General features: G+C 34.5%; 1 protein-coding gene across 1 annotated transcript in view; it reads right to left on the bottom strand.

The window, feature by feature from the left end:
• Window positions 1-17,417, bottom strand: part of LOC150097500 (solute carrier organic anion transporter family member 74D-like) — a 44,614-nt gene that overhangs the window by 9,617 nt on the left and 17,580 nt on the right. Inside the window, exons 2-5 of the mRNA XM_090407670.1 lie at window positions 16,775-16,861; window positions 13,678-13,878; window positions 13,301-13,465; window positions 12,926-13,121 (exon numbers count right to left, since the gene is read on the bottom strand). Coding sequence (XP_090263796.1) covers window positions 12,926-13,121; window positions 13,301-13,465; window positions 13,678-13,878; window positions 16,775-16,861 — 649 coding nt within the window. The remainder of the gene's footprint in view (window positions 1-12,925; window positions 13,122-13,300; window positions 13,466-13,677; window positions 13,879-16,774; window positions 16,862-17,417) is intronic.

Below are 17,417 nucleotides of genomic sequence, written 5' to 3'. Positions count from 1 at the left end.
CATGACTAAAAGTATTTTGCACATACGCTGTGTAAATGACGTTTTTGCATAAAGGTGTCTAATTAAATTGCCGATGTATGTATTTATGCTTTATAAAACTAAATAAATATTTTGGGCCCATCCTCTAAGAAGTAACTTTTCTAAAAAAAAAGTAAATTTGTTCTAATAAAATGTTCTTACGGAAGAACAAAATTTTATTAGCACAAAATGTTCTGACGGAAGACAAATTTGAAATGCCTCAAAAGAGCCATAAAGTCCAGTAAGGGTGGGGGGACTCCAAAAACTTTCAATATGTTCCACTTTATGGCTTCATTGACATGTGTAGTATATTGAAAGGGAAATCTCACTTCCATTTGAGAACGAGTTACTTGTCATTAGCTGAAAAAGCATGTTAATTGAGGTTCTGTTCTAGCGGAGATGAAATGCGAATGCATACTTAGAAAGAAAATATTTCTAGGAATCTACTTGAACAATATCCTCAAGTTATGGAACTATGACGTTAATAGAAGCACCAATAACAAAAATTCTCGAGGATTATATTCGGACTAGCTATATAAACATGCGTTTAAGAGTCACTGATTTCATCTCATCCTATTCTAATATTTGCTTATTTCAGTAAGTGTAAGAGAAACCTCATACATCACTGGCTAATTACTGATCATATATGAAGATATGCAGCTCGAGTCCCTCACAAAGGATAAGTTAGTCCGTCTCATACCAACGTGATTGGGATTCCTCTCGCAAATTCGGGTTCTTCATTCGACGAAACAGGAAATCTACCAGGCAAATTTCTGAGCAAATTTCACTACCACTATGCATTTCTTTTAAAGTTTTAGATGAAATTACACAGTTATTTACAACTGGAGGAAGTACTTTCCCCAAGAAGTAATTACTTCTTGGGAAACGTTTGAGATCGGTTCCAGGCATAAAGTAGAAAGGAACATAACAAGTAGTATATGTACAGAACATAGCTTTCTGACCTGGTCAACATATCCTCTCTTCAACCAAGCTGGATAATTCAGGTCATGGACATGGAATTCGGGTTCTATGTATATTCAGTTATCCACAGAACATATATTCATCTATGACTGCCTTTAGGTGAGACCACAGTCCAGTTTATTGAAAATCTAAAGTGGCAAGAAAAAAGTTAGATTTTTGGTCTCTCGAGATGGTTTTCAGATTACGTGAAAAAACATACAAAACATTAAAATCGCACTGTCTAAATTTTATCTAAATCGCACTGTCACAATATTTTAATTCAGTGTACAATAATGTACACTGAATTAAAAAATTTTATTTAATACCGTGTTGGACCTCCTTTGGCTCGAATTACAGTACATATGTGGTTTGGTACAGATTTCGCCAGGTGCTGGATTGCATCTACGTCTACGACTTATCAGGCATTCATCAGACAGTTCTTTAACTGGATCAGATTTGACGGAAGAGGACTTTGCTACCCAATCTGTTTTTCTAACATGATGGCCAGGGAAGATGGTGAAAGTCACTCTCATTCTCACTGAACCACGCCTGAATATTCTTACGCCACAAACAGCAGAAGTTTCGTCTATGAAACAACAGTCACCTGCTGGCTAAAAAGTCAACATTGCAGGATGGACTCGATCGGCAGTGATGTTCGGATATTTCTTGGAGGACACCCGATCTTTCAGCAATATCAGGGGACCCGTTTTGTACTAACAGAACACGCACCATACCAGAACGTTGAGTTGTGTTTACATGGCAAGCCGGATCCATTGCTCCATGGGACTCCTGCCAAACTCTCTGCTCACCGTTGGTACAGGTGTATTGTGACTCATCGGACCATATGAATTTTTTCCAGTCTTCCAGTATCCAGGCACGGTGTTCCTGACACTACTGTAGACAAAAGTTCTAATTATTTTCAGAAATCAGTAGCTTCCGTATAGGCATGCGACTGCCAATGCCGATCCTTTTCAATTCCCTGTACATAGTTTGGTGAGATATGAGTCGAGAACAGCCCTCATTAGATGGTTCGGTCAATTGCTGCATAAGAAAGTTTTGTTTGTCCATACAAGTCTTCTCAGACGACGACGATATTGTTTTCAGGTTATTTTTGCGCTGATTAAACAATCGAGATTTATTTTGAGAAACCAGTCAGCTCTACTGTTTTTGAAAATGACGGCACCAGCCAGCCAGACGGACATCCGCAATAAACTCTTTATCGAACTCAAAGATCCATTGCTTTTCCAATTGTATTCAACGCTGTTTAATACAATTGGATTAATGACCAGCAGCATTCTTAAATAGTTGCCTGGAAAACGTAGGTAAGCACGTGACCAAGTATTTTGCACATGCGCTGCGTAACGTAAGTGACGTTTACATAAAGAATTCTTATTCAGTGGCTGGTATGTGTACTATAAGTTTGCAATATTTCATTGGAGGGAGTCACATAAAAAAGCCTGTTAGAAAGATTATGAATTAACAGATACTGACAGACACATAACAGTAATTGTTACAGGAAGGATAGAAGCACAAAATCTACATATGTACTGATAGGGAACAGAAAATACAATAGAAAATACATTAAGCACTTAGCCAAACCGCTGGCGAGATTTAAATCTGTTTCCGAATACGAAGAGAAAAACTTTTACTAGATTCATACTAAGTTGGCAAGCGTGTATAATGAGCGCGTAATGAATAAGAACAAGTTTCGATGACAGATATTGTCCGTCGTCTCATGTAGATGAATAAACGCAGTCTTTCCAATACTGGTTCGTCACTCAATGCAACACCTCCAATTTACGATGCACTTCTCCGTACAGCTTTGTTTACTACACATGAAACTCTCACAAAACACATCTACACACTTGGTGTAAATTTGGGTATGCCCCCCCCACGTCCATGCAGCAAACAAACAAACAAACAAACAAACAAATTCACTTCTCAATTCATCATCATCATCAGCAGCAGTATCAAATTCCTGGCATACATAACCTCAAGAGGTGTACAGGATTTCATGATAGTTAATATTCTTTCCTAGTTTTTAGTAATAAAAATAAATAAAAATAGTAATAAAAAAAGCGAACACCTTTTATTTCCATATCGGGAATAGGCGAAGCCGTTTTAGCCCTGTCTAACTTTCGGAGATTAAGTGGGCAGTTTAATCTCCACTGGTAGTCAATTAGAAGACTATCACTAAGTTTAAGCGGCATCCAGTGAAGAGAGGACAGGTCCCTAACGCAATATGTTATTATGTGAGATAGTGTGGGTTCTAAGATCGATTTGTTTATTGAGTTTACGGGGAGAAAAACTCGAGTTTGCCTTGCCAGAGGTCGCTTAACTCGGGTTGAAGAAAGGCTTATAAAAATAGCATTATTTCCATGAATGCAGAAATATAGCAAAAGAATATCAGAACTACATTAATCATTAAAGTTTAATCACTAAAGAAATCACTAAATAATCACTAAAGAAATGCAAACTTTTGTTCAACTAAACCAGAAAATCAGAGCATTCGAAATGAAATGCTTAAGAAAAATAAAACTCACTGGTCAGAACACAAAACAAATAAGCAAATCAAACACAAATTAAACAATTGAGAAGATATCATTGCTATAAATCTTAAACATCAATTAAGATGGACATTCCCAGAGAATCCATCAGATGACGGATGAGAATGAAAAAGAATTGAACCAAATGAAAACTCCCTATATTCGTCACACTGGAAGCCAATTAGTGTTACTTAGAATTATAAGTAAGTAAATACGAACAGCATACGTGAAAACGCGACGAGTTTCGTAAGTGGTATTATTTACATGCATAAAAAGTTAAGTACAACTAACAAAGATTAAATTCATAGTCCATGTTTCCAACTGTAACATTGAAAAAATTGAAACATTCGTTACTGAATGTTTGTTGGAACATTGTTGTTCGTTGTCACGTTCTGTGCTTCACGTGTGTTATGTCCGAGATCTGAGGCAGTTAGATTTTTTATGAATGCCGACCACACTTGGTGTAATAGACAGTGCAACAAAAACCAAGGTTTCATATTACAACAAGTGTGGTCGGCATTCATAAAAAATCAAACTACCTCAGATCTCGGATATAACACACGTGAAGCACAGAACGTGACAACGAACAACAATGTTCATTGAATGTCATGTTACAGTTGGAAACATGGACTATGAATTTAATCTTTGTTAGTTGTGTTTAATTTTTTATACACCAATTCCCACGATGTAAGTCATACGACTTACGAAACTTGTCGGATTTCACGTATCCTGTTCGTATTTAATAAACATGTAGTCTCAATACCGGAATCTATCTCTCGAACTACTGACCCACAGAAATCTTCGTATATATAAGTAAGTAATTTTAAGATATCGATTTGAAATTCATCTTTAATTCAAACAACTTAAGCAATATTTTAACAATATCACATGGATTATAAATGGTTTGCCATAATAATACACTGCTGTTCAAAAGCTATGGACAGACTCCAGTTTTACCTGTATATGAAAACATTTTCATGAATACAAAGAAATATGGACATAAATTTATTTCCAGCATACTAATAAATTATATTAAAAAAATGTGGTATAAAGTTAGTACAAATTAAATTGTAATATGTTTTTGGCAAAAGTTACAAATTTCCTAAGGACGTGGTTAAGAAATGAATGTACAGTGCTTACAGAAAACTATGCAGATAGACATTTCAGTATGGAATATGTCCACCTCCGAATAGCGATGGTAGCTCTCACAACATCGTACTATGCTTAACGCTAAGTGATTCAGAAGTTCTTGAGGCAAACTGGCCCACTCCTCCTTCAAAGCAAGAATAAGGCCTAGTTCGTTTTCTGTAAGGAATTTTCGAGCAGCAATGCGTCTCCCTATTGCGTCCCAAACGTATTCTATTTGGCTGAAATCTGGGAAGCATGCTGGCCTCTCGATTCGGAAAATATCCTCGGTCTGCAGAAGTATCTCCACTACTCGTGTACGATGTGGTGTGGTATCGTCATCAATAAAAATGAATTTTTCGCCTACAGCACCACGGAACAGTCGAACATGGCGTTGAATAACTTTTGTTGCAATATCGTTCACCAGTCATAGTCCCCTTTTTCCAGTACTTGTATCTCGATGCTTCCATTAAGCATACTGCCTCCCTCCACACCATGACCCCAGCGCCGCCGTATCTATCCCTTTCGAGATAGATAAGCAGTGCCACTTTCACGGCAGATCAAGTGTCTTCTAGAATCGGAGGAAAGACTAAAATGACTCTCATCTGTAAAGAGTACATAGCCTATTGATGTCTTGTTCAATTTTTATGGATGCAACACCACCGCTGAAAACGTGCTCTGCGATGAGCTGTGAATAAAGGGAAGCAGACGACAGGCCTTCGGGCGTATAGTCTGCTTCCCTTTACGTCTACAACAAGGCCTACTTGTTGTAGACGTCTCGCCTCAATTTGTAGAAATATTCTAGTACATGTGTTCGAATGGAGACGACTTGTAAGCTGACCTGCCGTGGTGCGTCGATTACGTTTTGCTGTAATAACCAAAAATCTGTTTTCCTGCTCCGTGGTTGAGCGAAGGAGACCTCGTAGAAAACGTCTGGAACACATTACATTGGTTTTTAATGCTGCCCAGAGACTGGATACAACGCTGTGTAAGATTCTAAACTGTCTGGCAATATCAGTGATTTTGCGGCCTTCTTCAAGCTTTCCAATAATTCTTCCCCCCCCCCCCCTCGTGATATCATCATCCAGAAGGTGATGTCTTTGAGACATTACAAGGCATCCAAGTTTACAAGTTTATTTCTTCACGAAAAGAGCTTCCTTCACAAATCACAGCCTTGTCTTTTATCCAGCCGAGTAATACCACCTGACCCCTTTGCCCTCGGTTCGAAAATTTTAATGTGTACCTGCTTTCTACTCGAAATCGTCAGTTATACAAATTGCCACAAGCTGATTCGTATTAATTTGCGGTAATCTTCTGAAATAGTGTTCGTCCTTAGGTTTTGGACACTAGTGTAATTCGAAACGTCTATAACTGAGATATATATATATAATTTATAATGTATTAGCTAAATAAATCTTTTGAATAGACTGAAAAAGAAAATCGTAAGTGAAATTCAATATGATAAAGATGGCTTGTCAGTATGAGTGATGCCCTCTATCTTGTTTAGATACACACGTAACAATGCAAATATACAGTGCTAGTGGAACCTTCTAGAAAAGAGCTTGAAAGCGAAATTTAAGCCTTATCTTATCATCTGTCGTAAAGCATTTCCCGTGTCCACAATAATTAGTACGGAAACAGCTGTTCATTCATGGATATTTCTTTAAGCTGGCATCATTACCAGATACAGTGATGAGAGATATACATTAACAGAGCAATGTCATCAGTTGGATCTTGTAACAACCTACTCACTTATCTTCCTTTCTATCTATCTGCTCATTCTCTGCTTCGCTACTTATTTAATCGATTTCTTTAATCATACGAGAAAAACGTTATACGCAGTTTTCTAAACAGTGAAGAACACTAATTTGTATATTTGAAACGGTTTGCTATGAGGTTACAACTATTAACCAGCATTTAATATAATACACAATAGTAACAATATAATACCTAATAATATTTAATAGTGAGGGTTAAAAAAGTGCGATAGGAACTGAGCTTTTGTATCGAACATTGTATAAAAAACTTCGATTTTAGCCAACACTTTTTATACGCATTGATTCCGTGGAGAATTAAGTTGCTTCTGAAAATTTCTAATCTCATTGAATACCATAAAAATAGAATTTATGTTCGTTTCTGCAAACTGTAAATTTACTAACTTTTTAATTACAATTATTCTTTAAAATGATTTCAAAAATTTGAATTATCATGTTTTAATTAGAATTATTTTAAGTTATTCGGCGATCTACTCACTTATATAGATCACGTTCCCCCAACCTGATATCTGATAAAGCACAAATAAACAACTTAAAAAATACACAACTAAAAACTTTATTTGTGTATTTAAAAATTTATTTATCACTTTTAATTATTTTAATACAACAAAAAAACAAAAACAAATATATTGGAATAAAATATTTATTTCTCTATTTTGGAAAACCAAAGTTAGAAAAAACAACAGATCAAACTGACAAGTTACAGGAAATGCTGGTTGATTAAAAAAAAAAAAAAAAAACTTAATGTGAAATTTTGCATTGTTTGGACCTCGCAATATTTTCATAGTCAAGTTGATATGAAGAAGTGGCCAATCGCAGACAATCATCCCAATGATCATTTGTAATTTGGTTTCTTAATTGATTTTTTATGACGGTCATATAATATTTAAAAAAGAGGATTCTGACAAGTATGTCGATCCAAAACACAACAGAATTTTTCGCGCAATATCAGTTAATATTGCGAATTTTTCATGTGCATACTTCCAAATGACTTCATTGTTTATTGATTTTAAATATAAACTATTCTGAATGTTTATCTCAAGTTCTATTTCAGCTTGGTTTATATCAAACAGGCCACTAATTTTATTTGAAATTTCTGTGATGTTCAAGTTTTTTTGAAATGGATTACTGATAAAAGAGACAATCATTTCAGTTTTATTAAAATCTTTAAACCTTGAATTTATTTCTTCCTCAACTAATTCTATTTCACGAATAAATTCTTTTAAATCATAGCGAAGCATTTCTTGATTTTGTTCAAAAATTGTTAATAAATGGGGGAGATGCCTAAATTCACGGTCATTTATATTTTTCTTTAATAAAAGTAAGTATTGTTGGAAAGTTTTTATTGAACTTAACATGTCAATTAAAGTTTTATCTCTACCTTGTAACTTATAATAAATTTTAATTGCTTAATTTCGTACAGAAAATTACTAAAAATGATAAGTGTAACAACCATCTTTTATCACTCAGTTGTGGATAAATACTCCTTTTTCATCAAGAAAAAATTTTATATCGTTAATTAATACAAGAAATCTTTCTAAAAATTGACTTCAGCTGAGCCAGCGAACATTATTGTACAACAGAAGTTCCCTATCATCATCTGCCTGTAATTTAATTAACCGCCGTTGCAGGGCTTTTCCTCGAACAGAATTTACAATTTTAAATGTAATATCCAAAACATCTTTTGTGTTTAATCTTTTACTACACAATACTTGTTGGTGAATAATACAGTGGTACGTTAAAAAATCTGGATATTTGTCATCGTTTTTACATAATGAAATGAAGCCTGATTTATTACCTATCATTGCAGGAGCACCATCAGTAGTAATAGACACAAGTTTTAAAAACGGAAGTTTGTGTTGTTTCACAAATTCATCAAATGCCGAAAAAATGTCTTCTCCCCTAGTTCTTCCCAATAATGGCATAATTTTCAAAAGTTCTTCTTTACTTGAATAATCTTGAAATACCATGCGCATAAATACCATTAACTGAGCAATATCAGTGAAGTCGTTTGATTCATCAAATCAAATTATAATGAAAACGCAACACACTGGTGAATGTCTGACATTAACCTGGCCTGGAAACTTTTCTCTGGCAATTGGAACTCTTCCTTTCAGCAATTTGAAACCTTGTCTGCGGCCTAGAAGTAGTTTCTCCTGGCGACGTCTCGAACCGAGAAGCTCCTTTCTGGAAGAGAGAAACTCCTCTCTCAAGCAACGTGGATCCGGGCAGTCTCTCTGACAGCGACTCTGGACCGGGTAGCCTCCTCTCTGACAGCAATTCTGGAACCGGGACCCCTTCTGCTTGCTTCAGTCCCTTTTGATTAGGCCTCCTCTGAGATCTCGCATGAAGTTTGGCAACCCCCCAAAGAATCGGTATGAGAGTTTCAAGTTTGACACGCCTTTTGTTCTCCTCTGCTTTCTTTCGGTTGTAAGTTGCCGGTCATCGGAAAGTTGTTTGAACTCTTTCTCACTGACTTCGGAGATATTTACACTTAGAGCCTGCAAGCCTTTCTCATACATACAAGTTTCAATAACAATCTTTCTCATGTCGCCCTGTACAGCTTTGGCGACAAAAAACATTTCCTTTGTTTTTAACACTCTAACATATTCTTATCAAAGCAGTATATATAGTTAACTTCAAAAGAGGTATTTACAATAACATCGAATACAAACTATACCGAGACAAACAAAGTTTATTTTTTTGAAATATTCACATGGGACTTAACCTAAGTAAAAAATCGATGTAATGTCCTTTGGAATATTTAATATTTAAGCTACAATCGAGTTTTTAAACTATGCTTATAATCGTATTCACTTGACTCGCTATTTGACTTCCACTGATCCAAATTAATTCTTTACCCGGACTTATAAGAAAATTACTGATTTGACAATTTTAACGAAAAATAAAGAACCAATAGCAATACACTTAAAGCGAATTAAAAATAATACAAAATAATGATAAATAAAATATTATATTTTTAATTTTAATTAAATTTGTAAGTAAGGAGCAATACACAAGAGATCGATCAAAAATCGCTCCGCGATCCACCGGTCGATCGCGATCGACTGGTTGAATACCCTGAACTACAACGAACCGCAACTACCATCACCAACACCAACACCATCTACCGTCCACCACCATCACTAGTATTTTCGCAGACAATCTCAAACATCCATGCCCACGGCGGTATTCGAATCTGCAACCTTATGGCTGAAGAGTAGATACGGTAACCACTCAGCCAACCAGGCGGGCAAAAAATCAGGGGACGTTCGGGAATGAACCGAAGACCTCTCGATCTGCAGGTCGAATGCTTTACCACTGATTACAACCTCAATAAGCAATAAGAAAAGTAGAAACAAAAATAAAAACAAAAAACAAAATAGCGGGAAAATAGAAATAGCAGCCCATGCTCTTGAACAGAAACATACCCAGCAAATTGACAAAACCATAATATTAGACATACAGAAAAACGAAACAATGCTAAGGATATCGGCAACAATAGCCATAAAATGTAACAAAAACTCCATAAACACCCATTTCCCCTATACAGGGCCGATTTTATCATTAGGCGAACCTAGGCCATCGCCTAGGGGGCGAGAAGACTTATTTAAGATGTAAGAATTTTCTTGCTATACAGATATTAGGAGTAATCATATATGATTACTCCTAATATCTTTGATTTGATTTGATTAGTTTTGATTAATATATTTTTTAATGTTCATAATGATATTATTTTTATAAATATCCACATGTGTATGAAAAAAAAATATATAGAGAGAGAGAATGTATAGGGGCGCCTAAATTTTCTTTGCCTAGGGGCATCAGATACTCTCGGACCGGCCCTGCCCCTATATAAAATCTCAGAGAGTTGGAGGCTCCACAATAAAAATTAGGTCAACATTCTCATCAATGGGAAAGTACACAGATAAACTTAAGACAAAAAACACTAAGCCGACAGCTTGCACTTTACCCACGAGCTCCGAAGACGACAATTAGTCGAAACGGCTCACACCCAGTAACTCCCACCGCCTAGTCTTCATTCATTATATTCTATCTTTCTCCTTTTCCTAAAAAGTATTCTTTTCCTTTCTTCAAAAACATTTTTAATCCAGTCTTGGAAATTCGGTTTTTAATTCATATATGTTTGATTTTCCGCATTTTTGCCTCCTACATATTTCTATCTCCACATTTCCGCTTCTCTTCCCCCCCCCTTCCTATCTGTCATATTTTGCAATTCAGATATATACATTTTTTTAAAATCGTTATACGCCTGATGCTGCTCCAAAAAGAAGACAACCTCGATCATCCCACAAAGGTATGTCTCAAATTATTCCTTCCATATTTTTCGTTTTTCCATGTCTTTAAAATATCATTACTGTCTTAAATAAATTGAGTAAAAAAAAACAATGACGTTATACAAGGGGTACTCCTTAAGAAATTAGGCAAAATAGCCATAAATATTAATATCAATTTAGAGGCGTAACATGATAATTTTTCAGAAATAATATTTATAAAAAAAAAAAAAAGTTTCTGCTTCTATTCCAAGTTTCGAAAAAAAAAAGGTGGAATGGTAATGTTCAGCTCCATTGATCAGTCCAATGAAGGTAGTTGAAAATCAACGTATGAGAACACCTAATCTGCATGACAGACAACAGAATTCGTGATTCTACGAGAGAAGGATCACGATTGACCTAAACTCTTTCAACATGGATCTCTTTTGAACATGGTCACGATTTTTAAGGAACTGTTAGAGAACTCTAGGTGTTTTTCGGAACAGAGGTGGAGATTTCGGGTTTGTACTAAAGTAATCGTTTCTCAAGTATAAAACGACTCCCAGAAATTTATATTATACAATTGTTACGTTTTCCCACTGCTGGGGTAAAGGCCTCTCCCATTGCGGCAGGGTTGGATCTACTTATTCCATGGTGACCCACTCCATCTTAGGAAAGCGTTTATTCACTTGTATGAATGAATGTCTGAAGGTGGACGACAATCACAATAGTGTATAATCTAATTATATGTTTAAGATTATACCTTTAATGAATACGCGGCATTTAGATCAATTTACAGGCTTCAGGATAAGTATGGAAAATTAAAGGTTGACACAGAATATCACTTCACTCTGAGGAATATGTTTTAATCGTTGGCGTATTATAAAATCAACATCACTGGAAGCTCAGTCGATAATAGCATTTATTATTTGTTTAATCCTCATCATTTATTATGATGAGGATTAAACATTTCAGATGAGGTGGAGTTAGCCTCTTTCATGAAAACAACAACAGAGAAATCACATTGTGAATCAAAAAAAAACATTTTGATGCTTTATGATAAAGAACCTCGCGATATTCATTGTTAGGCAATATTACAACTAAACAATCTAGACGCATGCAAAATCCATAGAAGTAAGGATAGCATTGGGTGTAATTACTACCGAAACAACTACTGCTCTGATATGAGGCCAGTATATGATATCTGCTGATGTTTATTAACTGCACGTGCTCATCTACGGATATTTCAGTTCTGCTATATGAAAAACTGGAATTTCTGGAGGAAATGTTAGGGACCTAACAACTTCTGAATGGTATTGACTAAACTCATCTTCAACTGAAAATCCGTATGAAGATTGCTCACCTATAATACAAGATTCAGACCCAGGACCTTCTAACTGAAGAGCAAATATCGCGTCGCCTCAGCAAGATTGCGAAATGGAGATTCTAGTGAGGATAAGGGAGGTCGGAAACAGCGACTAATAGTTGGATTGGGTTATTTTGAATTAATTAAGGCGACTGAGATTTACGATAATGATTAATAGGGTAGTAAAATAGGGCTGTATTTTTATAGCTTCTTTGCTTGTTTTGCGGAATGAAAAAAACGCAAGTTTTCCTCAGGAAAAAAAATTCTTCCATGTGCATATTTAGTCTAACTCACCTTAAGCTGAAAAGCTCGCATTACGATTTTTAAACATCCCAGATAGCATTTGAATCCAGGTCTTAATTGTTGAAAAAAAAGCAACAAGTAAATATGTTGTTTTTTTTTCCATGTGGTTTTTATTTGAATTTATTTTGATACTGTTGTAATTATATTTATTTATTTTTGCATTCCATTGGAATGAAGTTTGAAATGTCTATCCAAATCGGTTGGTTTGGATACACATTTCATATGCTGTGTTCTTTATCCTCGAATGTCATTTATTGGCAAATCGAGAGCAAAATAAGTGAGACATTAAAGTGAAATAAGATGTCAAGCTTTTCCTTGCTATGAAAGTGATTTCACTTATGATATTAGAGTAAACTAATCTTGTTCTATTTTTTGTGGAAAAAAGTGTTTTTATTCCCATAAATATACAAATCAATCTAAAAATATATGTGGACAAAAAGATAATACACGCTTCATAAGTTTAGTTGCCATGGTGATAATTCAAAACAACCAACTGAATGAAAGCAAGTATTAGTACGAAAAATATTAATGCAATAAGAATTTAAAACGATTACTCACCCGCCATCTGAAGAAGTTGTTCCAGGCATTTGTTGTGGTGCGCAGCCTAAAAACAATGATACTATTAATCCAGCTGCTGTCATACACTCAGCAAATGCTATATATCCAGTCAGTGCTCGAGGTTTAGGTTTGCATTTTCGAATTACTGCTCCACCAAGAATAATACCAACAATCATGGCTATTATGCCTGTAGAACCTTTAATACACATCAATAAGCTGTCAATTAGGAAAAGATTTAAGAAGCAGGTAAAGAAAAAATCCCAATGAAACTAAGAACTTTTTAAAATCTTTTCAGTAAGAATATTTTTAACTTAAATTTCGGCTGAAACTGAAATAGTTCTACTTTAGTGAAATAAATAGGGTAAGCTGTCTTACCTGAAAATAAACTTGCTGATGAAGCCGATTGTTGATATTGAGACTCCATATATTTGGGCATGAAGACGTAATATCCTAGGAAACCGTTTAGTTTTAGCGTTATTCCAATGACCTGACACATTAGTATTGGATTCTTCAGTAATTTCTTTATCACCCGAGGCATCTCTAATGAAAAATAACGTTGTTTATGTACACTAAAACTACGAAAATGTGCTTTTGTTTGATTGATTATCGTGAATAAAATGTTAAGTTTTATTCTTCTTACGTTTTTAGCTTTTTGTAGCTTAATAATTATGCATGTCGAAGTATAGAGAATGTAAAGCCGAAATAACAATGTGAAAATCAAATAACGATCAAGTGATTCTCATCCCACATACCATGAATTTTGGGGATTCCATGTTTTGCCTCGTCTTCCTCTTTATACTGATGCGATGTAAGTGATTTTCCTTTTTTAGGTAGTTCTCGTGGAAAAAGTCCAAGGATGAGAGAAATTATTAGTATACAGAATCCTAATATAAGAAATCCCATCCACCAAGCTCCTATCCACCGTGGATTTTCCAACGAAAATCCTGGATCATCTACAACGAAATAAATATATATATATATATATATATATATACACAGGTAATCCGTATAAGGCAGATGTTAGGTTCCATAGAAATGCCGCGTTATGCGAGACTCAGATCATATTAGAAAAAGTAGGGTAAGGTTCCGAAATCGTTTTTTTTTTTCTTCTTAAGATTATATAAACAATGACATATCCAATAAAAAATATTTTTTTTTATTTAATTGATAATTCGTGTAAGTTAGGAAACAAATACATAGTATAATATTATAAAAAAAATTACAAATTATATGTAAACTTCATTGCATATAATGCATCAATGTTTTAGGCAAAATAAAATAAAGTGTATATTTTAATCGCCATCACTGTCTTCAAAACGAACATTTCGTAGATGTTCTTTATTTTCGAGTGGCCGGATGTCGTCATCACTTGAAATCTCTTGGACATCATTTGCATAATTCTCATTGCATACGTAAGTTGATTTAGTTATCAAGAAGTCAGTAATAAGACCTTGCTTACCACTATGCTGCAATTTTTTATTAAGTTCATAATACGGAGCTAAACAAATATCCGAGTGTTTCGTGAATTTTCCGGAGCGCTCCATTGAGAGATCATTATCCATAAAATAACTTTTTTGCCAAGTTCAATCCTTCTGCTAATTTCTTTAAACTGAATTTTTTAACGGATTCATCGCATTCAGAATATTCGGCAGAACTTTCCCCGCCATTTGGTTCGACGTCGTCTATTAATTGTACCAGTTCCTCCTCATTTAAATCTATTTCCTCATCAATTAATTCACTAATTCGTTTTCAACCATATCTACATTACCATAAAAATATTTTTTTTTTACATGAAGAAAAGCATTTACATATTGTATGTAACTCACCAAAAAATAAAGTGCTTAGCTTGAGATTAACACACTTATGATTTTTAATGCGCTTTCCTCGCAGAAAATGAAGAAAATTTTCAACAATAAACACTTAATACGGTAAACAATTGACGTACATGTGTGCTAAAGGGTATTTGCCCTAATGCAGTGTTTCTTAACGTTTATTGGATCATGCCCCACCTCAACGTCTCAAAGATCTTGATGCCCAACCTCAACGTCTCAAAAATGTTGATGCCCCCCCCCCCCCTCCAGCATAATAGTCAGCCAAGTTCTGAAAAAGTATAATATAAATATGTACATGTACATTTTCAAATTGCCCCCCACCCCCCTTTGAGGCGTATGTTGAGAAACACTGCCCTAATGTAAATTCGCTACTTATAACTACATGCGCGATACGGGCACACGCAAATCTAACGAAGATAAAATTTGATTTTTAAGTTGCGCGTTGAAAAATATATGAAAAGATAAAGGGTTACTACAATTTGTAGACTGTCTTGTATAAGTACCGCATTCAACAAGGAATACTACAATTTGTAGACTTCATTATATCGAAACCGCGTTGTATAAGTAGCGCGTTATACGAGGGTTACCTGTATGTATATAAATAAAATTTTTTTCTACTTATATAAATGATTCTTGTAGTGGTACTAAACTAAATTATGATATATAAATATTTTAGTATTAGTATATTAAAGAATCGCACAGACAGTGTAAACCTTTTACTGTCTGTATCTGTTTATATTCACAGTGTCTATCATTGGTCTATATTTATAGACGTTTGTTTTAATATGGACACAGCGCCTTCGTGGCCCAATCTCGAGAACGTCGTAAAATGTCTCCCTTGGTTGAAAAAACTGGTTCGAAATCAGTCTAGAAAGCAAAGAATATTTTATGGGAATTTTCAACTAAACGTGAGTTAGCTGGTCTCATGTTAAGGTACAGGATTTCTCCTCCTGGAAACTGTTTTTCAACCAGTGCACCGAACACATGCAATTAATAGTTATAATATACTAGCCTCACAGCTTTGATTAGCTTCGGCTGCAGTTGTAAAGAATTCATTCAGACTCAAGATATATACACAGCCTATTGCCTATATATTTACGTCCTCATATATACTGTATATACAAAATGTGCATTGAAAGAGAAGTTTCGTTTAAAATTTCCAGTAAGATAATGATGTTTTCTTTATATAAAGAAATTACAGTATGTTTTTTTTCTATGTGTAAGTGTGTCAGTATAAACCTTCTATCCCATTGAAGGCGAAATAATTTTCAATATCTTTAGGTATGAGTACTTAATTATTATGAATTCATTTTCTATCCTGTTGTTATTCTTTAGAGTTACGCTGAAGCAATCAAATCAATGAAGTAATACATTAGGCAATGTAATTGCTTGTGTTTGCAAGCCAATTGCGAACATCCATTCTCAGTTACTTCCTGTACTTCATAAAACCATCTGTTAAATTTAAGCGTGCATTAGTTTTTATAGTTTTGCTAATACATTGGACTTTGGAACTCAACTTCTGCACTTCTTACGTAAAACATTTATGTTCTTATTCAATTAACAAACATTAAAAAATTAAGATCAAAACAAGATCATTCCTTATTATCAGAATCAGTTAATCGTTCAGTCATTTCTAGAATGGCTGAACAATTCAGTCAAAATTCAAAAATCAATCTGAAATTCTGTAGTTTAAGGATACACCAAACTGAGAAAAACCACCATAATCGGCAATGAACATCTCGGTTTAGTTCTTTGTTGAAGAATAAGATGAACTAATAATGCTATCAAGAAGAGTAAAAATAATTGCAGATGATTAGTTCATTACTTCATTTTTTAATATTTGAGTTATTAAGCGTAATGGAAGTGTGATTTGCAAAAAAAGGGAGAGGTTAAAGGCAGACTCCAGATAGGCCTGTGTGTAACAATATCTTTTTTTTTTCGTTTTGTTTCGTTTCACTTATTTCTTATGTTTCAACAAAACTTAGTATCTAAAAATGTATCTAAAATATTAACCTACAGAATGGATCCTCATAGTAGCTGAGACAGAAAGACGATAGCAGGAATCCCAAGGCCGGTCCAAAGATTCTTAGAGAAGCCATGGCACCTACGAGATAAGATAAAATGGTCAGAAGATATAGCTAAAGAATAAACACTAAATTGCACCAATTTTCATTTCTATATGTATGCTTTGATATCAAAATATAAAAAGACACGTATGATCTATCAATAGCGTAAAACAATTTTTTATTGGTTCAAAACATAGCCTCTGTACAAGATGTAAATTGAATGAGAAGTTTATAGAAAGTTGCTTCATTCGAGTTGAGTAGTTTTTGGAATTTAAAAGGCTATGGGTTACGTCATCTGCAAAGTGGCATTCCAAAGGTAATAAGCCAATTATCTTATAAAATAAAACTCCTTTCCCATGCGTTTCACAAATAAAATTTATAGTTTTAATTTTTCTGTCTATTAAAGTAATCGTAATTAAATTATTTAAATTAAATGATGCCAACTGATGTGGAGGAAATCAAATGTACATAGTACAAAGATCAAGGGTAAGGAGCAAGAAAATTATTTTTTTTTTTAATATCCGACCATGAAAAGAATCATAATTTTGATTTCAGAAAAGAGTCAAACTGAAAATGAAATATATTCCCATTTCA

The sequence above is a fragment of the Typopeltis vanoorti genome, chromosome 17, assembly GCF_054136105.1.
Source record: "Typopeltis vanoorti isolate ZY-2024b chromosome 17, IOZ_Tvanoo_1.0, whole genome shotgun sequence".
NCBI classification, from domain to species: Eukaryota; Metazoa; Arthropoda; class Arachnida; order Uropygi; family Thelyphonidae; genus Typopeltis; species Typopeltis vanoorti.
Note: the sequence above shows the minus strand (reverse complement) of the source record. Positions and strands in the feature narration are given on the sequence as shown.